Consider the following 27,809-nt stretch of genomic DNA (forward strand, 5'->3'; position numbering starts at 1 on the left):
AACTTTCCTGTCTTTGCCACGGTACACCTTTTATATTATGGTAATAAATAATTTAATTAAATAAATAAATGTCTAACCATTCTGCTGTATACCTGAAATTAATATAATATTGAATGTCAATTGTAATTGAAAAATAAAAAATAAATTAAAAATATTTTTAAGAACTGAAAAAAACTACCATCTTTAATATAGAAGAGGTACAGGAAAACATGAATAAGGAAATCAGGAAAACGTATTAACAAAATCAGAGTATCAGTACAGAAACAGAAATTATCGAAAAAAAAAGAAAGCAAATTCTAGAGCAGGAAAGGAATAAATGAAAATTTCACAGAAGGACTCAACAGCAGATTTGAGCAGGAAGGTAAACTCGAAGATAGGACAACTGAAATTATAGAGCATGAAGAGCAGAAAAAGAATGAAGAAAAGTGAACAGAAACTAAGGGACTTGTGGAACACAAACAAATGGACCAACAGATGTATTATGGGAGTCCCAGAAGGAAGAGAAAGGCGCAAAAAAATTATGTGAAGAAATAATGGCTAAAAAATTCCTTAATTTAATGAAAGATGTGAATTTACCAATCTGAGCAGCTCAAAAAATTTCAAGTAGGACAAAGACACACCAAGACACATTACAATCAAATTGTCAAAAGCCATTGGAATGGTTATTATCAAAAATACAATAAATTAACAAGTGTTGGCAAATGTATGGAATAACTGGAACTCTCAGGCACTGCTGGTAAAAACGTAAAATGGGGCAGGAACGGTGGCTCAGGCGGTTAGAGCTCCGTGTTCCTAACTCTGAAGGCTGCCGGTTAGATCCCACATGTGACAGTGGGCTCTCAGCCACAGTTGCCAGTTCAATTCCTCGAGTCCCCCAAGGGATGGTGGGCAGCGCCCCCTGCAACTAAGATTGAACACGGCACCTTGAGCTGAGCTGCTGCTAAGCTCCCAGGTGGCTCAGTTGGTTGGAGCGGGTCCTCTCAACCACAAGGTTGCCGGTTCGACTCCCTCAAGGGATGGTGGGCCTGCAACTAGAAAAAAAAAAACAGCAACTGGACCTGGAGCTGAGCTGCGCCCTCCACAACTAAGACTGAAAGGACAACAACTTGAAGCTGAATGGCACCCTCCACAACTAAGATTAAAGGACAACTTGACTTGGTAAAAAAGGCCTGGAAGTACACACTGTTCCCCAATAAAGTCCTATTCCCCTTCCCCAATAAAATCTAAAAAGAAAAAGAAAATGTAAAACGGTGCTGTAGAGAACAGCTTGGCAGTTCCCCAAAAAGTTAAACATAGATTACCATATATTCCAGCAGTTCCACTGCTACGAATATACTCAACAGAATTAAAAGCAGGAATTCAAACATAGTTGTGCATCAATGTTCAAAGCAGCGTCATTCACAATAGCCAAAAGGTAGAAATAACCCAAATGTCCATTAACAGATAAATGGATAAGCAAAATGTGGTATATATACATATACATATATATATACATATATATACATAAAACTCAATGTTATTCAACCTTATAAATGAAGGAAATTATTACATATGCTATAACATGGATGAACGTTGAAAACACTCTGCTAAGTGAAATAAGCCAGAAAGAAAAGAACACATATTGTGTGGTTCTATTTATATGAGGTACCTAGAATAGGCCCATTCAGAGACAGAAAGTAAAACACATTACCAGGGACTCAGGGGAGAAGGGAATGGGGAGTTATTGTTTTTTGTATCGAGTTTCTGTTTGGGATTAACGAAACAGTTTTGGAAATAGTCGTGACGGTTATAATTGTATATGTACTTAATGCCACTAAATGTATGCTTTAAAATAGGTAAAATGGTAACTTATATATATTTTACCATAATAAAAAAGGAGGGAAAAGGCATATATTAAAATCAGAATTCTATAAAGTATCTAGGTAATTGTCTGAAAATTCCCTCCCTGAATTCTTAAAGAACAGAAAATGTTCTCTCAAATTTGACCTTTGTATGAAAATAAAAGACAAAATTAGTCTCACACAATCACGTGGAAATGTTTATCTTTATTTCAGAATAACCGACAGAATTTTTATCCAAAAGTCTTGTCAGCACTTCTCATGTGTTATGAGTCAAAGCAGCAGTAAGTTTCATTACAAAAACTGAAGTCACCAGAAAATGGGGTACCAGATGGGTGAGGAAACCCTACTTAATAACTCCCTATTTGCAAGGTAACTCCTTTTTATTCCTAAAACTTCTACTTTGATTCCTAACACACCAGTAAAAAATAAAAATAAAAATAAAAATCATTCCTTTTAACACTATATAAAAATGATATTTGAACTCAATTGATCCTTTTGCTGCAATATGGTCCAGCAAAGCCTTCACACTTCAAGCAAACCTACTATACTTATTTGTGCTCAAAAAGGAGTTTGGTTATTGAAGAAGTGCTGCTGGTTTCGTCTTTCCTCAGGATCCACACATCAGACACTCATCTCTATTCTCCAAAGAGCACACCATGGCTGCTGTGTTCCTCTCCTTCTCTTCTTCCTCTTTTGATGCCTTTTCCTTATCTTTCAGCTTCTCTTTATTTAGAGTGAACTGGATTGGATTAGCCGCTGGTCTTGTCCTTAAATAATACATACCAGTCTTTAAACCCTACAAAGGAAGTAAGTAGAACTATTAGGAGAAACTGTGAGAACACAAGACATTCAAGACCAATGCTTGAAATACATTTCCATAAACCAGGTCAAATTGTTTTCTAAACTTGGAAGTCTAGCTCCTCTAGAAGCCCTCTCAAAAACGCTTCAAGAGTCAATGTAATTTATTCCTTTTACCCCTAACACAAGCTTATCTCTGGAAATATCAAGTATTCTTATTCTCTACTTTTTTCTTTTTTTAATTTTTGTGTATGACTTCCAAGTTTGCCTAAGACAACATGTCCACCTTAGATTATAACTATTTAGACTGTATCTCTGTGTAAGAACAGATTATGACTACTTTAAGGATAAGGATCATCTTTTATTCAGTTTCCCAAGTCCCGGCATATAGTATATGTCCAATAAATGTTTATTAAAGAAAAAGATAGATTTGTAATTCTATGTAAAGAGCCAGAACATTGCCAGGGAATAAGAATACAATCCAGAATCATAGGATTTTACAATTGGCAATGACTAGCTAAGTAATTGGCTTTTACATCATACATAGATAAAGTGGGGAAACAATGGATGTTTGAAGTTGGTTGACATGTATAAAGTTTTATTTTAGGAATGGTAGCAGTGCACAAGATGGCCTAGAGCAGAAATACCAGAAGTAAAGAGATCAGTTAAGGAGTTAGGAATAATAGTGGTAGAATGAGAACATATTCAAGAAACAGTACAAATGAACACCCAACACAACTTGGTGAGTGACTGCATAGAGTAAAGGGAAAGATCATTGATAACTCCAAGGTTTCAAACCTAGGAATGAAATAATCTTAAAGAAACAAAGAAGTCCACAGTGAGAGCTTGATCTAATACAAAAACCATCGGCTGGTATTAACATATTGGACTTGAAGGCAAGGAAGAACTTCTAGGTGGCAATATTTAATAGGTAGCTAGAATATAAAATTCCGTTTTGAATCCAAAATATCCCAAGTTGGCAGTAAATCCTCTTCGATTTCCTCTACCAACCTGCTTCCAGCCGTAGAAGTGCATACTAGTGAGTTTGCCATAGTTAGGCTCAGCAATGTGGATGTTCAGAGACTGGCTTTGATCAATGAAAGCACCTCTCTCAGCTGCCATCTTGAGAATGGTTTTCTGAGAGATTTCCCATACAGTCTTATAAAGTTGCTTCAAATCATCAGGAATTTCTGATATGCTCTAAAGAAGGGAAATCAAATGTTTATTGCACTCTGGTTGAAGAAAGCTGTATGATTAATAGAATAATGACTCAAGGGTCTGACCTTGGTTCTACTTCCTGCCGGATGTAACACTACCATTCAGTATAACACATTATGATCCTTATCAAGTTTCCAAAGACTGCTCACCTCTAGATTAGCAAGTCCGACAAAATCTCTCATCTAACCAACAAAATATCAGGTAGTGATTTAAGATCCATCTAAACTGATTTGTGGCCAAATCAGTCATTGTTCTAGAGGCACTTAATAAAGGAAGAAAAAGAGCTAAAGAGTAATAAGTGCCCCTTGAGTTTTGCTGAAAACACAAATAATCAGAGTTATAATACTCAGGGACATGATCCAGGGAAGCAATGAGACAAAATACTTTAAGTTAGGATTCCACAAATTCCATTTGGCATCGACACAAAAAGTTTTCTAAGGTCCAGGGTTAACTTGCATCAAAACATACAAACTGGGCTAATGCTACAGTTTCTGTAAAAAAATACTGAAATGTTACAGGAATCTTTGATCTGTTGCCAATCAGACCAATGTTTAGCCAGAGGCCTCCACCTACAAATAAATGTTTCTTGATTCTCAGTTGCAAATATTTTATTGTTAAACACTATTTGTGGCTCTGTCAGTCCTCAATTTCCATCATATTTTAAAATTATGTTTGACTCTCTTATTTCAGACTTTCTATCAGTGGTCCCCAAACTTAAATGCACTTTGGAATTATGTAGCGAGTCTAAAAAATACTGATGCCTGGCTCCCACTCCCAGACATTCTCATTTAATTGACATGGGGTTTTAAAAGCTCCCCAAATGATTCTAATGTTATAGAAGTTGGGAACCACTACTTTATATTATTGCACAAACAAAAGGGTAGGGCCTAGCTATGTGAAGATGTATATATTCCTAGCGCAACAATACAGAGGTGAACTGAGCTGCATAAGCCTATATAACCACAGTGAATACCCACTCTTTCTCTCCATTGCCTCAGATAAGTGAGAAGGTACCAATGTCCAACTTAGCTCACTTTTTTTTTCATTCTATACCTGAATAGAGCCATTGCATGCAATAATCTGATTTTTCATCTCTTCATTCCACAAGCCCTGCTCAGTCAGATCTTTCAGTAAGTGAGGATTTACAATCTGAATGGAAAAGCAGAAAAGATGTGAAGAAATAAATAACAGTGACAGGCACTAAACAAGATCACAGTCCTAGAACTTAAAGTAAATAAAATCACTGAAGAATTATTTAACATTAGACTGCTTAATAATTTCTATTTTTCATAAAGCTGAAAGGCCCATTCCAACACAAGAAAGCTATATTTCTTTAAAATTCTTTTTTATTCAAGAATCAAAATATATAGTATTTGCAAAAGTGAAAAGAGCTAACATTGCCTAAGCTGGGTAAATTTATGTGGATTGATTTTTTTTTTCCTAAGCAAGAATACAATAAATACTTAAGAAAAATTAGAAATGTATTCACTCTAACCCTTACAGAAATATATTACAGGATATCAGCAAATTCACAAATAAAAATCTTTTAAATTAGTGGTTCTCAGCCCTTAGCTGCATATCAGAACTACCCGGGAAACAAAACAAAACAAACACTGGTCCCACCCACCAAAACTTCTAATTTGTAACCAAGGCTGAGAACCACTATCTTAAATGATACTTCTACATTTATCTTAGTATCAACGTAAACATCTGAGGTTATAGTATTTATCACTATGGTTACAGAAGAGTTATATATCACTTGAACTCTAATATCAACAAGCTACTTTCATACTCAACCCACAATCATTCATTCTTTTGGCAGATATTAAAATGTCTATTATGTGATGAAATAACATAGAACAATATTAGAGATCAAGATGATTCACTTTATTGAAGCTTTGCCCCACACTAAGATGAAGAGGCATATTAACCATGTGTTAGTATTTATTCCCAACATCCGGCTTGTGAAAGCTTTCCCCGTTGATCTAGTTGTGTGTGATCTTCTCACCTGAAATTCTCCTGACAAGACTCTGCGAGTGTAGATGTTGCTGGTATATGGTTCAATGGACTCATTATTTCCCAGGATCTGAGCAGTTGAAGCAGTAGGCATCGGGGCAATAAGTAAACTATTTCTTATACCATACCTAAAGAAAAGGAGATTATTAGGTGCTGGTACCAAAGCTACAATCTGCCAAGAAGGCAGCTATTTTAAGTAATTGTAGTAAATGCAGCAGTGAGTAACATAACACTGGCATTAGACTAGACTCATATAGATTTTTGAATTTAATCCCTACAGGGATGCAGCTCCACAGTATGGGTGGTATAGCTCACCCCTCTCCTAAATGCCTAACTCCTAAACAGAATTAGCACAATTTCTATTGCTGGCAATCCTTATCAGGTCATGACTTATGGCACCTGCACTGTGGCACTCAGGAACCACAGCACTTGATACACTCTTGCCCAAGAGAATACTAAATGGCTGTTGGAGGGTACACACTTGTATCTGAGTACACTCATTCAACCCTCACTCTCTTCCAAATGGCTCTGCAATCCCTGTGCTAGGCCTTTCAGGAAACATAATGATGTAAAAGCAGTCAGAAACAGACATCTATCACCAAGTCTCCATTAGCCTGAACGGGACAATGAATACGGAAAATTATGCTCAAAGTCCATTCCTGACTTCCTCTATTAGCTCTTCAGTTATAAGTTCCTAGAAGAACGTTAACATCTTTTGACTCTATTTGGTGTCAAAGACACTGCTTAAAGTAAGAACACTGAGAAATCTTCCAGCTGCCCTCGGCTCGTCCTCCAAACCTCAGCCTAAGAGATACCTAACTAGAACATCTTTTCTGATCGGGCAGACAACACTTGAGTGTCAAATATAAATATTTGCTCTGCAAACACTTTCCATGACCTGCATCTTTATGTATATGTCATGCAGGGAGTCACCCAGGGTCTCTGGTCCCACTTCCCACATAAGAACACAGGATATGGTGAGGCCAAAAAGGAACACCCACAGAACCATAGGTAGGGGAGTCATACCACTATATTCTTGCTGGCAGCTGGGTTGGAGACACAGGAAGCAGGAGCCACAGAATCCGCAATCCATATTCCGCCATACTCTGCAATTGCTAGCTTAGCTGCGGCAGTTATATCAGCAGCTAATGGCTAACCGGTAACAGCCGAGGGCCAACTAGTCATAGCTGATGACCATCTACCACCCGCGCCAGCACCTTTCCACATGAGGCCAAGAGCCTGGAAAATGCTCTCTAGGGATCTGCCCCCACAGTATACTTTAACTATTTGTATTTCATGTCTCACTTTACTTAGTCTTAAGTTTCTCAAACCCAAAGAGCTGGTCTTTCCTCTGTTTTATACCTCTGGATTCATACAGTGCTTAGCACAGAGCCTTATAGCCTAATGGAGTCTGTATAACTGGGCTCTCACTGTCACTCTACTTGTGAGGCATCAAGCAAACCAACCGCTATGTCTATGTCTTTACTGTGGACAGTGGTTTCCTGTTCATAGACAGGAAAATGTTTGAAAAGTCATATATATATGTGATATAGCCAAACTATGGAATTATCTGTAATCATTAAAAACATTAGAAGAACAACGTGGCTAAAAAAGAAAGATCTCTAATATAAATCACTAAAGTCTCCAAATATATCAACTTCGATCACATTCACATAACAAAACCATATGTGTGCATCTGCAAACATACCGAAAAAGTCTAGAAAAATACATCATTAAAAAATACACATGTGGGGACAGAGTCCCAGAGAGCAGTTTCCAGGCTCTCGGCTTCGCATGGAAAGGTGCTGGCTCGGGTAGTAGATGGCCATCACCTGTGGCTAACCATCAGCTGTTACCAGTTAGCCAATTAGCCACTGATTATAACTGCTGCAGCTGCGTTGGTTGGTCAGTCACGTGGCAGGCAGAGAAGCGGACAGCAGGTGGCAGGTTATGTGGCTCCAGCCTCCAGTGAGATTATAATGGTATGACTCCCCTACCTATGGCTCCGTGGGTGTTCCTTTTTGGCCTAGCCATATCCTGCGTTCTTATGTGGGAGCAGGACTAGAGGCCCCGCAGGCCACCTCGCACGACAAATGGCAGAGTGAGCAGGGACCCCGCACAACAACACATCATGGTTATCTCTAGAAAAAGGAGTAAGTTGGTTTTTTGTTTTGTGAGACAAGTGGTTGGCAGGAAAGGTATAAAGAAGGTTTTCACTTATTTCTATATTTGAACTTTATTAAAAATGAATGTGCATTCATGTATTAACTTTGAAATTTAAAAAGATTGTATATAAATTATATATAAACTATAGTATTTTGAGAAAAACAAAATAAAGTACAGGGACATTTCTGTAAAAGTGGCATTTGCATGTAAATATACATGTACACATGTTCAGAAGAAAGTCTTAAGGATGACGAAGAAAAAGATGCAGACAGGTTTTTGAGGGGGGATATGCAGATAATTCTCATTTTACAAACTTTTCATGCTTTTCTAAATTTCTGAACATGTATTATTTGAATAATAAAACGATTTTAAGGCAAATAGATGTTTTAAAGAGCATTTTAAAGCTACTACTTCTGCAAATATTAAAATTTTACAAATGTATTAATCCAGAGATGAACTGATCATGACAGAAAATGAAAGCAACTTGTTTCATTATTCCCTCAGCAAAACATTCTGCCTGCCCTCAAATCTCTTACGTTTATTAGTTTGAAAGACCAACGAAGACTAAATTTTTATATTTTTCTTTCACAGTTTAACACTTTACCCTCCAAAAGCTCTTCCAAAATCCCTTATTCCTATGACAATCAATTCAACAAAAGCCACTTATGTGCCCAATGTAGTTAAGCAATAAGTAAAAGTGAAACACATTTAAAAAGCAAGCACAGTTGGCAATATGAAAGTTTAATGAGAAAAAAGAATTACCTAATCTAGGTAAAGTCCTTAAAACAAAATCAACTCATAATATCTACCATGTATTGAAATACTTTCATTGTGCCAAGCACATATATTATTTCATGAAGTATTTAAAAAATAGTTCTGATAGGTCATTTTAGCCCCATTTAAAGGGGGAAAAATGAGTTTCAGAAGTTAAAATAACATAGCTGACTTTTGAACAGCTGGGATGAAACTTGAACACTCCTTACTTCAAAGCTACTTTATATGTCATTACTTACTTTGCAATCTTCTCCTTGAGAAAGTTCCAGTCCCATAGATCTGTGGGAGTAACATTCCACATATCATACTGAAGAATCTAAGGAACAAATAACGCAATTTATGATAAATCACTCTATGACAATTTAAAACTATGACAAAACCAAACAAATGACTAACTGGCCATGCCCTCACATCCCAACAAATACTGTTTTCTAGTAGAACTATGTAATACAAGGAATACAAGGTCCAGAGATTTTTCTGGGCAAATTTCCATGAAAACATATTAAAAAGAAGCAAGCAAATAAAACTGGTTAAGGCTTACCTCTTCCCACATCCTTGCTGAGCCACCTTGGAGAACCTGTATCATATCTACAAACCAGAAAATTCTAACATTCCTGAAAGTGTGTTGCTGAGATGCATTCTTTTTCTACAGTAAAAATGTTACTCTAATCTCATCTTTATTTGTCTCAATCTATTTACTTAGCTAATGCGCTAATAAGGCAGAGAATCATACAACTGATAAAAAAAGGCATAGTTTAAGGGGCCTCTGGGACAACATCAAGTATACCAACATTCACATCACAGGGGTACCGGAAGAAGCGAGAGGGCAAAAAAATTGAAAATCTATTTGAAGAGGACACATACAGGTGGTCACTAGACATATGAAAAGATAATCAATATCACTAATCATCAAGGAAATGCATATCAAAACCACAGTGAGGTATTACCTCACACCTGTCAGAATGGCCATCATCAGTATCAACAAACAAGTGTTGGAGAGAATGTGGAAAAAAGGGAACCCTCCCTCATGCACTCTAGATGCGATTGTAAATTGCTGCAGACACTATGGAAAACTATGCTGTTCCAACTGGATGTTTTCCGCTACCTTGTTTTCCAGATTGCTGATTCGATCCTTTGCGTCATTTAATCTGCTGTTGATTCCCGCTAATGTATTCTTCATTTCAGTCATTCATTTCTAACTGGTTCTTTTTTATGTTTTCTATTTCCATTTTTATGTTTCCTATATCTCTGTTGAAATTCTCACCGAGTTCATCTATTATTCCCTAAGTTCATTAAGCATCCTTATTATACCCAGTGGTTTGAACTGTGTCTGGTTGCTTGTTAGTCTTTTTTTTTTTTTTTCAAATGAGTTTATTTGAGCTGAACTGATGATATGTGCTGGGGAGAAAGATCTCAAATGCTCTGACTCCTTTTTGTTCAGTTCTTTTCCTGGAGTTTTGTCTTTCTTTTATTTTGGACATGTTTCTTTGTCTCCTAAGTTTTGCTGACTCTGAGTTTGTTTCTGTGTATTCAGATCTGCTAAATCTCCCAATCTCGACAGAGTGGCCTTATGTAGGTGTCCTATGGGACCCAAAGGTAGTCTCTCTGGTCACCTGAACCAGGTGTTGCAGGGCTGTTTCCTGTGTGGATTGGGTGCCCTCCTGTTGTAGTTGAACCTTGACTGCTGTTGGCACGCCACTGGGTGTTCCTGATCCTCAGCCTGATTGGCTCTAAGGACTGACCATGACTACAGCGGACAAGCTATTGTGTGGGGCCTGACCCCACAGAGCAGCAGTTGTTTTAGCAGGACTCTGGTGCCAGCAGAGCTTGCCCTTTGGGTGTGTCATTTGTGGAGCTGGTTGAGTTGTGCTCTGATGTGATCTGAAGCCAGCCATCTGGTTTGCTGGTTCTGGGGTCTCTTGTAAGCGTCTCTGGTGTTGGCTGAGGTCAGTCACCACTTGTGCCAGGCTTGGCACATGGCTTGGCACCTACCTCATGGTAGGTGCTACGAAATGAGCTGCGGTTGGTCGCTGCTTTCGCTGGGCTTGGAGGTACTTGGGAGAGGTTACACTGCAAGTCGAGGCTGGCTGCCACTTGTATTAGCCTCGGAACCCTTGGTAGGTACTACAATGTGACCTAAGGCCAGCAGCCACTTGTGCCAGGCTTGTGGCCACTTAGTTGAAGTTATGCTCTAGGCCAACACTGGTCGCTACTTATGACAGGCTTGGAACCACCTGATGGGAATTACAGTGCAAGTTGAGACCAGATGTTGCTTGTGCTGAGTTTGGGGGTGCTTACTAAGCCGTACAAGGTCCTTCAAGGCCTGCCACTGCTTGTTTGGGTTTTGTGGACCTTTCATAGATTTTGAGGAAGTCTGCAACGTGAGCTGAGATAGGTGCTTGCTTGTGTGGAAGAGCAGCTGGAAGAGGCTCCAACCAGGCAGGTGACTTGGATGGGGTGAACGGTATTAGCCAGGTTAATGGAGAGCACAAATTTGACATCAACCTACATAGTGCCTGCTGGGTGGGAGGAGAGTTCAACAAAGGAACAATGGCGCCTGCCAGTACTTCGTTCACTGGAGAGAACTGCCCCAATCGCTGCCCTTGTTCTGAAGTTAGTCAGTTTAGTTCCTCCCCATCTGTCCCTGATGCTTTTCCAGCTGCTCCCCCTGCTGTGGAGCCTGGAGTGAGTTTGTGAGCAAATGAGTCTGTGGGCAGGCCCTTTAAGACCTACAGTGACTGGTCTCTGGCAGTTCTTTGTCTTTCTTGGAAGTAATCCCCATGTTTTTCACAGCCAGATGTTTTGGTGACTCCTCTTTCTGACACTGATACTCCTGGTTGGAGAGTTCAGTGTGGGGCTGGAACCCTCATTCCTCAGGGGGATCTCCACAGCCAAGATATCCCTCCTGATTCTTAATCACCACACTGTGGGTATGGGACCTGCCTGGTCCACGTTTACGACGTGTGATCAAAAAATACAGTGAATGTTTAAATAAGAAAAAGTTTATTGCAGTGAAAAACACATTGCCATTAATCCCCCTCAAAATACTCACCCTCACTTTGAATACATTTATCCCATTGTTCTTGCCACTTTCTGAAGCAGCTCTGGAAGTCCTCTTTTGTGAGTATCTTTAGTTTTGCTGTGGTGGCTGCCGCGATGTCCTGAATCGATTCAAAACGCTTACCTTTCATGGTCATTTCGACTTTGGGGAAGAGCAAGAAGTCACAAGGTGCCAGATCCGGTGAATAAAGTGAATGAGGACACACTGTAATGTTTTTGATAGAAATTGCCGTATACCAGAAGCAACGTGTGACATGGAGCATTGTCATGATGGAAGATGATTTATGGCACACTTTAAAACACACCTTCTCTCAACTGTAGCTCACACCCAACTGACTGCACCGAACAAGCTGAAACTTGTCACACACTGTTACCAAGCTTCGATGTGCCGTTTCCCACATTGAAGATCGCTGCCTTTACAATGGATGGTACTCGGCAGCAGCATTCACCGTTGTTTTCATCACACCTCGGAAGCCCTTCCGACCAGTCTCGACATGTCTTCTTCTTTATATCTTTAATTATACGGATTCTGTTCAGTTAGTTTTCAGGTGGTTCTCAGTGACAGTTGTTCTGTAATTTAGTTGTGATTTTCATATGATCATGGGAGGACGCAAGCAGTTTACCTCCTCTGCCATTTTGACCCAGGCACAGCCTGTCCTAAATGTATGTTGTTTTAATTTACTAAGTTTAGCATTAGAAAACTAATACAGTTCACATTTTTTTAAGCCATTTTAGCAATGACTAGTTCTAAATAAAAGAGATTTAGAGGACAAAAGTGCCACATTAGTATTCTATGGCTGGTGTAACAATTACCATAAACTTGGTGGCTTAAAATGATGAAAATTTATTTTCTCAGTTCTAAAGGCCAGAAGCCCAAAAATCAACATGTTGAGAGGACCACGCTCCTTCCAGAGGCTCTAGAAATTATGTTCTTGGCCTCATTCAGCTTTTAGTGGCTATCAGTATTCCTGGGTTGTGGCTGCCTCACTCCAACCTCTTCCTCTCTATGTCTCTTGTAAGGACAACTGTGATTGGATTTAGGGCCTCTCTGAATCATCAAGGATAATCTCAAAATCCTTAATTACATCTGAAAGACCCTTTTTTAAACCAAATACGGTAACATTCATATGTTCCAGGAATTAGGATGTAAGCTTATGTTTTTGAGAGCTATCATTCAGCCTACTATAGGAATTTACAAAGCAAAAAGAAATTGTATCCAATGTGACCACACACACACACAACATGCATATACAGGCCGTGCCAGCTGCAGCAGAACCCATGGAACGCAAGCGGCTCCAGAGCTGGCCTGCCTGCCTCATCACCAGCAGTGGCACCAGCAGTGCCACCAAGGCTGAAGCTCATGAGCAGAGGACAGTTCACACTGGGGCACCGTGCAGAAGGGTTATCATGGACAGAAGGAACAGCAGACACAGGGGAAACTAGGCAGAGGGATGGGCAAAAGCACAGGCCATGTCCAGTGGCACCTGAGAGGGAGGCACACAGAATTTAAAAATAAATAAATAAATAAATAAAAATAAATTTATCTATATACTTACTCCTTTGCTGACTGGAGAGCCCTCGTAGGTTTCATATGGGCCATGCTCCTTGGCCAGATCACAGCTGGCTTCCAAGGCTCCATAATAAATGGTTTCAAAGATTTGCTTATTCAATAACTGGGCCTCTGGACTCTCAAAAGGATACCTCATCAGAATAAAAGCATCTGCCAGACCTTGTACTCCAATTCCAATGGGGCGATGGCGTTTATTTGATACGTGTGCCTTTGTGCCAATAGATTTAAAGAAGGAAAGAGATATTATTGAACAGAAAATGCAACATTCTATACCAAATGACACACGCACACTCTCTTTTCTCACACAATTCCAATTTAAATGGTGATAATCATTTAAATGATGATTGGCAGGGAGACTGTGATAATCTCCCTCTACCTTGGATTTTAATAATTACCAATAAGCAGAGATATCTATTCATACCTCTGGGACAGGGTAGTAGTTAATATCAATAATTTTATTCAAGTTTCGGACAATGACTTTGGTGACTTCAGCCAACTTCTTAAAGTCGTATGTGTTTTCTGATGTGACATACATATTCAGGGCCAGGGAAGCCAAGTTACAAACTGCAACCTGGAATGCAAAAAAGAAAGGTCAAGAATCACACAATTTTAATTTCTTCCCTGTGTCAACGACACTACCATATAAGCCTCTAACACTCTCTGACATGACATTTTTTTAAATCTTTAACTTCTTGCTCTTCATCATTCATCAGTTCATTTCTAAATCCCTATTACCTATTCATATATGTCCGTTGTAACATGCACAGTGAAATAGGTAAGATGAAGAGAGAACCCTGTGTTCCAAAATACATGGCTCCCTTACGAGACTTGTATCACATTGTGCTATAATTTTTATGTGTATCTGTCTTAGTCAATAGATGTGCACTGTCTAATACAGGAGCTGCTAACCACATGTAGCTATTTAATTAAAATTAAAATAAATTTAAAATTCAGTTTCTCAGTTGTACTGGTCACATTTAAAGCGCTTAGTGGCCACCAAATATAGAACATTTCTATCACTGCAGAAGCTCTTCCAAATTCCACAGGCCTACATCACTCTCACTGAGATTCTGATAAGCCCTTAACAACAGGGGATCCAAGTTTGTGAATTTGAAAAAAGCTCTTCAGGTGATTCTCCCACTACACTGACTATACCAGGTGGTGACCTTTTTCAGATAGGATATATTATTTTTCCCTATATTTTTAGTACTAGCAACACATCTGGCATATAGTAAATGCTTAATAATTTTGAATGAATACACCTTCTTTTCCATTTTGATTATGACTATTCCAATAAAAACACTCAACTCCTCTCACCTAGACTATCTCATGTCCTTCATACCTATTCAACTCTACACTTTGCTGCCAAAGTACCCACTTTTAAAACATAGCTTGGATCACATAATTCTGATAAAATCAGACATGAAAAAGAAGACAGAAAAAGAAAACAGCGAGTCTGGGGAGAGGAGTGCAAGGAGTGCCATTTTGAAATAGAGTTGTCAAGGAAGACCTCACTGATAATCAGACATGAGCAAAGAACTGAAGCAGTTAGAAAGCAAGCCATGTGGCTATATGGGGGAAGAGCATTAACAGCAAAATTCCTGAGGCAGGAGCATGCTTGCTATGTTTGAGGAACAGCAAGGAAATTAGTAGGGCTGGAACACAGAGAGCAAGGCGGAGAGTAATAGCAGATGCGGTAGGGATACCCAACTGTGCAGGACCTCGTAGGGCACTGTAAGAATTCTGGGTGGAATTGAAGTACTGATAACATGCTACAACATGGATAAGCTTTGAAAACATAAGTTAAAGAAGCCTGACACAAAAGGCCTAATATTATGAGATTCCATTTGTATGGAATGCCCACAATAGGCAAATCCAGAGACAGAAAACAGTTCAGCGATTGCCAGGGACAGGATGAAAAAGGGAACAGGAAGTGACTGCCAATGAGCACAAGGTTTCTGGGGTGATAAAATTGTTCTACAATTAGAAATCGGTGGTTGCACAATTTTAGAAAGGTGAATTTTATGGTATATGAATTAGATCTCAATTTTAAAAAAGAAAGAATAGACCCTGGATGGGTGGGAAAGTCAAAGAAGAATACAATGCAGAGAAATGATCTGATCTAATTTTTGTTTTAAAAAGAGTCACTCTAGTCTCTATAATATAATCTACCTTGTAGAATTGTTATTTGAGTATGTGTTAATTTCCACCAACTAAATTACACATTCCCAAAGGGCAGGGACTGAGACATAGTCATTTGTATTCCCAGAGTACTTAGTACAGTGTCTTACACATAGCTGGTGTTCAATACATTTTGTTGAATTAAACTGCAACTTTAGCAATATGTTTAACTCACTTACCATTTTCTTCTGATGTTTCATGTCATGTTTTTTTAGGTCCTAGAATTTGTGATCTACTTCCTCCTCATTTCTATAGTTTACATCCAATATTCTAGCAGCCTGTCATGCAACAAACTCCTTAAACTAATCTCTAACCTCTTCTCATACCAACTCATTCTATAACCAGAATCAAGAACTATCCTTCTCATCCCAGCATTTTGATATTTTCTTTTCAGAACCTACAAGGGCTTCTTACCTGTGACATGCCAGCTTTCATCTACTAACTTCTGTTCCCTGGCCAAAGCCATCTCTCCATATGCCAAACCTTAACGTATTTGCTCTATCAAAACAAACCTGCTTGACCCTCACTGCACAAAACCTAACCCTATCTCTGATCTGTCATAGAGGCTGTTCTTCCCAAATAGAAGCTTCTCCATAAACTTTAAAAAGAAACCACAAACCTATGTTCCGTTTCAAGCCTTGCCTCTTCTGTGAATCACCTTAAAGATCTGAGATTAGAATTTCGTCTCACCAGTCTCTATAATGTAATCTATCTTGTAGAATTGTTATTTGAGTATATGTTAATTTCCACCAACTAAATTACACATTCCCAGAGGACAGGGACTGAGACATATTCATTTGTATTCCCAGAGTACTTAGTACAGTGTCTTACACATAGACACCATTCACTATGAGGACTCTCTATGTGTTTACATACTTTAAACTGAATGAGCATCCTAACACATTTTTGTGTTTGTCCTAAACCACCGTAACTGTATATTGCTATTTTTCTCAAGTAAAGATCATTATTAACAATTTGTGTGTAAGAAAAAGTTGACAGTCTTTTCTACATGGCTTAGACTAAAAGATAATTAAGGGCACAGATCACACCTCTTCTTTCCTTTGTAATTTCTGTCTGTTTTAGTGCCCTTCTGCTCACCAACAAGATAGGAAACTTTCTTCACCCATCCCAAGTGAAATCAAGTGAGGGATTAACAAACAATAATGTCCTAAGATTCTTCTCTCAGTACTAGATTTAGCCAGAAGTTTTTCTACCCACCTCATCTTTGCTTGTATACTCTACTATTTCTGTGCACAGATTGCTGCATTTGATCGTTCCCAGGTTCTGCTGGTTGCTTTTCCGGTTACAGGAATCTTTGTAGAGCATGTATGGGGTACCTGTCTCTGTCTGCGACTCAATGATGGCATACCAAAGCTGCTGAGCTTTTACAACTTTGCGAACACGACCATTTTTCTCATAACTGAAAGGCAAAGCTAATTATTATTTTAATATTCCCTAAGAAAACCTTTATTGCAGAAACTTGAAGAGAGACACTAAAATATAGTATGAAAACTCCTAAATTTTTCACTAAATTTTGCTAAAGAAAAAAAAAGGAATGATATTCATTTTACTCTCACTAAAGCCATAGAGGAAAATCAAGCAGCTTTAAATCCCTTCAAATACTCCCCAATCCCACTAAATCAATAATACCTTCCATACAATAACAAATAGAGACAAATATAGATAAATAGAGACAAAACCTAAGTGGTCAGACTGCACTAAATTAGTATTATTGTGCTATTATTTAATGAACTATTCATATGTGTCTTAGCTGCTCTTGATTCCTGTGTACAATATAACGCATAACTTATTTTATCAGATGTACTGTATGACAAAGCAAAATAATAACCCTGCTAACTCTTTGCTTTTATTTTTAAAAGCATCAATTGAGAAACCCAAGCAAATATTTACATGTCCACAGGTTTCAAGAAAGAAGAAGGAAACCAAAATTTTGGTAAAGATTCAAGAAGAAAACATGACTGAAATAAAATTATTAATCACATTCTCTTCTAGATGCTTCCAAAGGCTCTTAGAAACTGGTTAATGAATGGTATTGTTTTGAAATGTGGATCCTCCCCAAATAAGAAAAAAATATGTAAAACATTATCACTTTCACATTTTTCTCATACCTTTCATATAGCTTCTCAAATTCCTCTCCCCAAACCTCATCCAGACCAGGACACTCATTTGGACACATCAAAGACCAGTTCTACAAAGGGAAGAACAACAATACCAGCCATAAGACACTTCAAATAACCAACCATACGTAGTCCATTAAAAACTCTATAAGGGATAAGGTGTCTTACACACACATTGTGTGGGAAATCAGCTATAGAAATAATCATTTTAGGCCAGGCCCAAACATTTACTTCTGCCTGTCTGTATACAATCTTTTAAGCATTTAGGTCACACAGCATCTACTTCAGAGAATAAAAATCTAAGACAGGAATGGCATCTCTTAACTTGCTCAAAATGACTTCTGTAGCAAAACACATAGGTGGGTTCTTCCGAAGCATGATTTAAAATGATTGAAGAGAAAACTTATATGAATTGAGTAGTTATTAATAACAGGTATCTATCTCTCACCTGATTAGTCTCCACTCGTTTCATGAAGAGATCTGGAATCCAAAGGGCAAAGAAAAGGTCCCTGGCACGCTGCTCTTCCTTTCCCGTGTTCTTCTTTAAATCAAGAAACTCAAAGATGTCTAAATGCCAAGGCTCCAAGTAAATAGCAAATGCCCCAGGTCGCTAATGGTAAATAAATCATCATTCTTTTCAGAATCAGAATGAAACAAAGAAACTTTACATTACCCAAAACATTTTTATAACATCTCCTTAGGTCTTCACTATAATTAATGAATTAAATGAGATAATACAAATAAAAGTACCATAAAAATATAAAGTAGCAATATTTTTTTCTTACAAATCTAGGAGTAAAAAGGAGCATTTGGCATAAAGAAAATGTAGAAAAAGATTAAATAACTTGTCCAAAGTGCTACAGTGAACTAGAGATGGAGCTACTTCTTCAGTTGTCATCCAGCTCACTTTACACTACATATGCATGTAAAGCCCAAAGAAAATCACTTTAACTCTGACAACAGGTTGTGCTCTTATTAAAAATTAGGTCAAAAAGATGATATCTTATCAAGGTCCTTACATTTTTTTTTCTAAAGTACACCAGAGAGAGTTCATAAACTAAGAGGTGATCGGTGTACCCACATACATCCGTAAGAGGCAGGCTCAAGTTAAAAATCATCTGGCTGATAATATTGGATAAATGACCCAATCCTCTCAATTTTACTTTTCCCTCCATCAAATAGGCAGTTTTGTTTTCTGTTTTTGGTTGTTGTTTTTTAAAAATTTTTATCAAGGAATATTGGGGAACAGTGTGTTTCTCCAGGGCCCATCACTTCCAAGTCACTGTCCTTTAATCTAGTTGTGGGGGCACTGCTCAGCTCCAAGTCCAGTTGCTGTTTTCAATCTTTAGTTGGAGGGGGTGCAGCTCAGTGGCCCATGTGGGAATTGAACCGGCAACCCTGATGCTGAGAGCTTGCGCTCTAACCAACTGAGCCATCCAGCCGCCCGTTTTGTTTTTTTTTAAAAAAAAATACCTAAAAGACATATTATAACCCCTTTTCAAGGTTAGGTATTAATATGAGTCACAACTTTAACAATTCTTTGCAAATAAAGTTTCATGTAAAAAAGCTGCTGACTAGATCACTGGCTGCCTGGAGCTAATATGCATGGGTGGGAGTAGTGGGGGTGATTAATACAAAAGCGCATGAAGAAACACCTTTGGGTAATGGAAATATTCTATTTTGATTAGTGTGGTGATCACAATGTAAATATCTGTCAAAATCCATCACACTGTACATTTCAAGTATGTGCACTTTAGAGTAAATATATTATACTCAATAAATTGATTTTAAAAGTGAAAAAATAGGCAAAGTTGTTAGAAGTGTACACAATGAACCATCTTCTTATAGGCATACATGGCTAAAGACCTTTAGTTCTGATTTCCAGTACTTTCAAGTAACAGAACATACCTTGTTTCCACCCTGATCCACGTATCGAGCTGTATTGTTATATACTCTCAGCATCGGTACCAGGCCATTGGAATTGCCATTCGTCTGAAAGAGAGACTGAGAATAAAGGTATCTGGAGGGAAAGGGAGCTCAACAAAGGAAAGAACAAAATGGCTCAAAAATGAACAAATTACTCTATCCAGTCTTTGTAAAATTTAATCTGCTCTCCAGTTCTACCTCTGCTTTGAAAACACAATGCACAATATAAAATAAAATGTTAAATAAATTACAATTATGTACAAAGTTATTTCATGGTATCTCTAATTTACAATAATATAATAATTACAAGTCAAAAGAATCCAAAATCAGGACAAAAGCACCTTCTAAAGGTCATTATATAAACATGTACGTATTTTGGGTAAAGTAAAAACACCACTACAATGTCTTTTTTCCAAAAGAATTCAAGGCAACTTACAATAACAATTGTATGCAATGGATAAATCAAATCAAAACAATAGATAAAGTAAATGGAGATTCTCAGCAATAAATGGATTCTAGAATGAAGAAAAGAAAACAGAGACTCCTAATATATATGGCAAAATGAAGAAACCTCACTGAATGTCAAAAATAATCCTTTCAACCTAAGGCAGGCCTTTAAACAGTCTACAAAGATAAGTAAGCAATGGCTCACCCTACTATTTTGTGAAAGTGCTGAATGTATCACAGCACATCCAAAACACCACATAATGGAATGGTTTCCTTCTGGACTCTACTTTCATTCTATAAGGTTAGATATTTTCTTCACATTAAAGATGAAAAAACAAACTCAGAGATGTAAAATAACTTGCGCTAGGCACTACTAGTAAGTAGTACAGACAGGACTTAAACCCAGGTTTTACCTAAAATCATTATCTTGACTCCCAAAGAATAAACTAGCAAGGCTTGAATTTACATCACAAAGTGCCAATGTTTAAAACTTGAATCCTGGCTCCATCACATATTAAATGACTGATCTCTGGAAGTAATTTAACTTTCTAAGCCTCAGTTTCCTCACTTGTAAAATGAAGACAATAGTGCTTATACTCACAAAGTTACTGTAAGGCTTAAAGTTCCTACCATGTGTCTGTAATATTTACTTCATAAGGATGTAGTAAGGATTAAAAGAGTAATTCATGTAAAATTTTTATAACAGATTTAGCACATAGCAATCAATAAATGACAGTTGCTATTATTATGGTAAAATAAATCAGAATTCCAAAATCTGAGCTAAAAAGGATCCTGCAGATCTAATTTACACCTCCAATAAGAGATGGAAATGAAGCCAGAAGTAGTGAAATGACTCACTCCAAGTCATATAGCCAGTTAATAATTAAGAGAGACCCAGGTCTCCCAAACCCCAAGATATGCCCTCTCAACCATACACTTGGTTGCTTACGGACTTGAATCCCTCTAGTTCATACATTTTTAGCCATACAACAGAAGCTTACCCCAGCAATGTAGCTGCCAGTAGCTCGAATACAACTCACAGCAACACCAATTCCCCCAGCAGACTTGGAAATCAATGCACACTGCTTTAGAGTGTCATAAATGCCTTCAATGCTATCATCTTTCATACTCAGAAGGAAACAGCTATGAGGGGAAAAAGTCACAACTCAGCAAGGAAATGAAGCAAAGCAGAGTCACAAAAATGACTATACAATCCAAAGACAATAAGTTAGGCATATAAAAGATTTGAAGTTTACAAAATTCCTCAGTGTTAAGAAGGGAAAAAACTTGTATGGGCTATGACACAGTAAGACATATCAACATATCATAGTTTTAAAATCACCTTGCTGCCTACCCTAGATGCTCAGCCTAGAAGGAAGTCTTAGAGATAAGTCTAAAATATTAGCTTACGTGTTCATCAGACTGCAAATGTGCCATTATCACACTTTCTCATGCAAATTCCTAAGCATATATAACAGTCTTCTCAACCTATTAGTAGGCAAGAAAAATTACCCATTTATGAAAAGAGAAACATCTATCCAATGATCAACCAATTTTTTGATATGCCCGCCAAAATTTAGCTCTCTCACAGTCATTTTTGAAGATAAGCCCTTTACCTGTGCACTGGATCTCATCCTATTCTCTACCTCAGAAACCTTCCTCTACGAAGGATCCCTTCACTACCTTGAATATTCAACCAATAAAATGGATTCTATCCACCAACTTCTATTGAATATTCAGACATTCATGAAGATATAGAAAATAATATATACTTTGTACTTCCTACCTTATCTACCTCAAAAAAATTAGACACTATAAATACAGCCTAATTCAATCCCATATCATTTCCATGCATTTCTACCTTTTTTTAGCACTTTTATATGTTCTACATTTTTAAAAAACTTCTGGTTGAACATTTATCTTCTGCAACTTGCCTTTAACTAAATATTGCATTAGCAATATTAGATGTAATTAGATATAATTCACGTACCATACAATTTCCCCATTTTAAGTATACAACTAATGGTTTTAGAATATTCACAACTGTGCAACCATCACCACAATCAAGTTTAAAATTTCATATCAGCATTTGTCTCTCTCCAATTCATTTACCACACCTAAGTGAGAGATCTTTCCAGAATGCAAATCTTATTTAATCAGACCAGGAGTGATTAAATGTTCATTAAATTAATTTTTTGTGAACTGCCTAATTTCTTTGGGCCAAAGTTTATTTCCCTAGTCAAAACCATTTCAGAACTTTAAAAGCGACTACAGGTGATACATACCTAGAAAGTTGTGGGCGGTTTGTGCCAGCATTGAAGAGAGTGGGAGAGGCATGGGTAAACCACTTCTCAGAAAGAAGGTTGTAGGTTTCAATAGCAGCATCAATATCTTCTTTGTGAATCCCCACAGATACCCTCATCAACATATGTTGTGGTCGTTCAGCCACTAAAAACAAAACCAAAAAAAGGAGTTTTCACATGATGGCACATGTCAGAAAAATTAAGCTGAGACGTATTTGAATCAAGAAAGGAATACCAAAAGACAATTTTTTAAACTTTATACCAGTAAGCAAGATTTCATAAACTAAACCTACAGTTAAAAATGTTAGTTTAAATAGAAACATTAAGGCTAATAGCTCAAAGTTCTTTTTTTCATTTTTTTCAGTATGAACAAAAAAATCAAACACACAAATATGTTCATTTCTCACCTTTTCCATTGATCTTCAACAAATAGGACCGCTCCAGAGTCTAGAAAAAGCAAAGCAACCAAAAAACTTCCAGAGCAGTTTTTAAAGATACAATGGACAAATCACTTACAATAAGGCAACTATTTAAATCTTCTCCGTTTTCATGTAATTTTAAATGATAAGAATAATGTATTTACTCTTATTAGCTTCAGTTTGGAACATTATCAATTGTTTTGTTTTGGAAGACTGCATGAAAATTTCTGGAAAAAGCCAGCTCTATAACATTAACAGCAGAAGTTGTGGTATTCATCATAATCAGAATGGTTAACACTAATAAAAAGTACTTATAACAGGCTAGGCACTGACCTAAGCAACACACATACACTTATCTTCAACAGAATTTACTGGTGAAATTGTATTATTACCCCCATTTTAAAGATGAGGAAACTGAAGCACAGAGAAATTAAGTAACCTGCTAATAAGAAGTAGAGCAGATTCAAGCTCAGGTGGTCTGACACCAACATTCACATTGTCAATCACTGTTTATCAACACAAAAGTACCTAGAAAAGTACTTGGCACACAGTACGGATTCAATAAATAGCTGTTGCATAAACAGTAGAGTATGGAATCATTATTGCAAATTATCTGCATAACTCCTCAGGTAATCCAGAAGTAATATTTGGAAAATTTGAAAACTGCAAATGGATAAGCTATCTTTCCTTAATTCAAACAATCACCATCACTGTAACCCCACAAATCCCCCAGGTCTATCCCAATTCCCAACAGCTTATTGCCTTTATAATTAAACAAAAACATGTATTTCCTGACATAAGGAGGAATTCCCACTTTATTTACCTTAAAGCCAAAGTAATTATAAGAGAAATCTCGGTCATAGATAATGGCAGAATTCAGGCGCTGGAGATGAAAAAAGAACCCATAATTGAAGTAATTAGACTTATTTTCACAAAATCTGATATGTTTCATCCCTGACTCCAGAATTAAAATTGACATAGGATACAAAAGAGATAACACTAATTATTGTTGTAGAATAGAAATCCATATCTAATGTTAAGAAAATATATATATAAATTGAATATCCTAATTAGGTTTAAAAACATGTACATTAAAAGACTAGAAGTAAAAATACAAATGTGACTTTCCAAACTTTCCCCATTATATTTAGAGTACATCTCCAACTAAAGAGGAAAAGAACATGTGCATTAAAAGGGACTATATATCATCTTTAAACATGTTTTTAAATTAGCTGTTAATCCAAAAGTATTTGGTACCACATACTTAGTAACACATATTTTTATGATAAAAATTAGACCAATTTAAACTGCACGTGACCATATGTATGATGAACAATGACAGAAAGTAGGGTTACATTAAGTCTAAGTATCTTCAAAATCCATGGTTCTTTAACAGGTTTTATACAAACTGCTTTTGTGACAATAAGATTTTATAGAAGACCTGGCCTTTGTTACAGTTTGTGTAGGCTATAAAGCCATTTGGAGAAAAACAAAAAGATTTAGGTATAAATAGTCATTCTGAATACAGAAAAATTGAGCCAGTTTTCAAAAATACTATTGGTGTTTTTTTATATTGATCCACGTCCCAGGACTAGAAAAATCTATATGAAACTTTTCCCTGTCTCTTATTTAAATTTTTAAGAACCTCTTTGTTGCCAAAGGCAGGTAGGAGACTTCCACGAATAATGAAGAACTAAAATATTGTATTATCTTTATTTTTAGATACAGGTTTTTGCTGCAATTATTTTATTTGTGTTTTTAACCTGTCCTCAAGATTTTACACATGAACACAAAAACAACTCAGATTTCTCTCAGTTTTTTTAACACCAGATACATATTTAGAGACAGCCAACCAATCATTTTATTACCTAAAACTAACACTGCCTTCTGTCTGAGCAGGTAACCATTATAAATAAATTCTGTGTGCAAAAGGGCTGGCTAGACCCATACATCTTTTCCCCTCTGTCTTCTGGGATCTAGTTAAGAAAGGGGTTGGAACACAAGTAGATAATTTTTAAGTTGCTGAGCAAGATCTTTCAAAATTTTATCTGAGCAATGTGTTTAGGAGTCAATTTGGCAATGTCTACTAAAATTCTGAATGTACATACATACTCTTTGGTTCAGCAATTCCACTTACGGGATTTATCTAATCAATAGACTCATCTATGAGCAAAACATTACCAAAGACATTCACTGCAGCAAACAATGGAAAACAAATATTCATCACTACAGCAATTCTTACATATATGTATGACAACATATCTATAAAATGGAATGCTATGGAGCTGTTAGAAAGAATAAATTCTAAATGCTGATACAGAACTATCTCTAAGATAAAGTATCAGCAAGAACAGTATGCACAATATAATACTACCAAAAAATGTGTATGTATACACAGACATAGATGTATTATAGAACAGTGCTGAAAAAATACATTTTAAAATAAAATGTTTCTAGAGAGGGAAACTAGGATTTAGAGAACGATAATTACTTTTACCTGTATCTTTTGTAGTGTTTAAGTTTTTTTAAATATGCTTGTTGCTTAAAAAAAAATCTACAAAAAAATGTTCACCAGAAAACCATTATACATACATCTTTATTGGCCAAAACAATATCCAGTGTAGACTTGGCCACCATGGGAGAATGTTTGCCATTATGTGGATTTATATAGTTGCAGAGGTCTTCCATCACATCTAAAAAAAAATACAAAATGAAAATGTCAAAAACACTTAACAACTAATTCCCTCTTCAGATAATAGTTTAATACAGTGGTTCCCAAACCTTTTTCATCCCAACCCACCCCAGAACCTAGCATAGAAAGTGCTCGATAATCATATACATGTTGAATAAATATATAATAATGCCTCACTTACAAAAACAAGCTTCCAGAGTTAGAGTGAGCACAGGCTCTTATAGTTTGAAAAAAATTCCCATGTGATTGATACCCAATGCCATTGAGAATTACTGGTTGAAAATAAAGATCTAACGTAAAATTTCAAATTGAAATACAGAATCTATCATTCCAAGCATTTCATGTCTATAAATGCACATTTAGTAAGCCCTCTCATTTGTTCGTCTTGAATATATCACAGCAGTATTTGGCCCTTTGCATTTATGTGCAATAATTACACACACACACACACACACACACACACACACACACACACAAAATGCCAGTGTTTTGATTGGAAATGACTTGAATCTATAGATCAATTTGGGAGAACTGTTATCTTTACAATAAATTTACTAAAGAGGGAGACGAAATGTTTGAGGCCACGCAAACTAGATCTGGAATCAAGAGCCAAAGATTTCTATCTCAGTCTACCATCTGACTTCTCATATACTACGTTTTACACACCAAACAAATTATTTAACCTTCCTTCGCCCACATTTGGAGCTGTACGATGGCAGTGATGGAATGAAGCGTATGCTAATGGTAACAAAAGATTAAATGTAACCCACGACTTGCCAATAAATATTATTCATTTTTATTCATTTATTATTCATTTTTTATTCTTCATTTTTCCAACCAGACCACCACCAACTACCTAAAGATAGACATCAAAGTGAGAGAGTGAGCTAGAGATAGAGATAGAGATAGGCTCACATGGCACCTGAAAGAACAGGAGCAAACCAAAAGATAAAGGAAAGGATCCACTGACGCTTCCATGCAGCAAATCAGCAGCATGGAGAAATAGAAAGCTCTAGCCCTGCCATTCCACTAGCTTGCATATTTTGTTTTTTTTAAACAAGATGTAACTTTTCTTTTGATATTCAAGGTTTCATTCTAGTACTCTTATAAATTTAAATATAAAAAGTATACTAAATTCTTTCTTTTTCCTCTAGACTCACCACTGAACACTTTCTTCGTTTCTTTGTGCAAGTTAGAGACAGCAATCCTTGCTGCCAAAATGGCATAGTCAGGGTGCTTAGTAGTCAAGGTTGCAGCTGTTTCAGCAGCCAAAGTATCTAGTTCCACGGTAGTGACCCCACTGTATAAGCCTTGGATTACTTTCATGGTGATCTGAGCCTATGAAAACAAAACCAAGAATTACCTGAGCTCTCCCAAGAACCAATAGCTTAAGAGGGCAATGAAGAAAATAAAACTTATATCAAAGTAGAACAGACAACTTCCTTTTCTGAAAACTTTTATCTTAGAATGGTGGGCTGTGGGAAACTTAGTAATAAGAATTCGTAAACCAACATAAATGCCAGAAAATACATATTATATATACAATAGTGGTCACTAAAAACAAAATTGATTTTTTAAAATCTAAGTATAGGTTTAACAAAGATCTAGTCTCACAGAGAAAGAGCTGAAAATAGATCAATGGTTCTATAAGCATTTATCTGTCTTTCTTTCAAATTCTCCCTAAGCGATCAGAGTTCCAGCTACCTACTTAACCAATTTTTCCCCAAATCTACCTAAGGACAAGTACAGGAAGCAAAGGAATCAAACTTTAATCATTCCAATTAGAGATGAAAGTATAAATCAAGGTTGGGGCTGAGTCATCAAATAATTTAATGACTTTAGCCCTTCACAAATTACAGTGTCACAACTTTCATAATCTTCTCTGACATTTCACAACCACCTTGTGAGATGGATGTGATTACTATCATCATTTTACATAAGGAAACTGCGGCTCAGGTTACTCAGACTTGCCCAAGTTGACCGTCTTAAGTCTTCTAACTTCACATCGCATTAAACCTTACTGCATCTCACTGTTTTTAAGACCATACTGTAAGAGGTTCCCCTTTTAAAAATACACAATGCACAAATTATTACCATGCATTTTTAAGAAAAACAAATACTAACTTGTGTATATGTTTCTACTGAATCTTTTTTCAGAAAAGCCTAAGTTAACCAAAACATGACCCCCTCAAAAAAAAAAAAAAATGTGTGTGTCATTACTAGTTTACAATCTATTCTCATTACATTTTACCTAAAGTCA

General features: G+C 36.9%; 1 protein-coding gene across 4 annotated transcripts in view; it reads right to left on the reverse strand.

The window, feature by feature from the left end:
- Positions 1-2,026: 2,026 nt before the first annotated feature.
- The window catches only part of RRM1 (ribonucleotide reductase catalytic subunit M1), a 35,873-nt gene continuing 10,090 nt past the window's right edge, over positions 2,027-27,809 (reverse strand). For all 4 annotated transcript variants that reach the window (XM_081062960.1, XM_081062961.1, XM_081062962.1 and 1 more), the window contains 17 exons: positions 26,710-26,887; positions 25,450-25,550; positions 23,681-23,740; positions 22,846-22,885; positions 22,421-22,583; positions 21,137-21,278; positions 19,671-19,754; positions 18,211-18,372; positions 17,754-17,833; positions 16,843-17,044; positions 13,865-14,014; positions 13,430-13,651; positions 9,053-9,129; positions 5,866-6,001; positions 4,911-5,006; positions 3,651-3,839; positions 2,027-2,637 (listed from right to left, as the gene is read on the reverse strand). In XM_081062960.1, the coding sequence (XP_080919086.1) occupies positions 2,449-2,637; positions 3,651-3,839; positions 4,911-5,006; positions 5,866-6,001; positions 9,053-9,129; positions 13,430-13,651; positions 13,865-14,014; positions 16,843-17,044; positions 17,754-17,833; positions 18,211-18,372; positions 19,671-19,754; positions 21,137-21,278; positions 22,421-22,583; positions 22,846-22,885; positions 23,681-23,740; positions 25,450-25,550; positions 26,710-26,887 (2,271 nt within the window). In that variant the 3' untranslated portion in view covers positions 2,027-2,448. The remainder of the gene's footprint in view (positions 2,638-3,650; positions 3,840-4,910; positions 5,007-5,865; positions 6,002-9,052; positions 9,130-13,429; positions 13,652-13,864; positions 14,015-16,842; positions 17,045-17,753; positions 17,834-18,210; positions 18,373-19,670; positions 19,755-21,136; positions 21,279-22,420; positions 22,584-22,845; positions 22,886-23,680; positions 23,741-25,449; positions 25,551-26,709; positions 26,888-27,809) is intronic.

This window comes from Rhinolophus hipposideros (assembly GCF_964194185.1).
Source record: "Rhinolophus hipposideros genome assembly, chromosome: 10".
NCBI lineage: Eukaryota > Metazoa > Chordata > Mammalia > Chiroptera > Rhinolophidae > Rhinolophus > Rhinolophus hipposideros.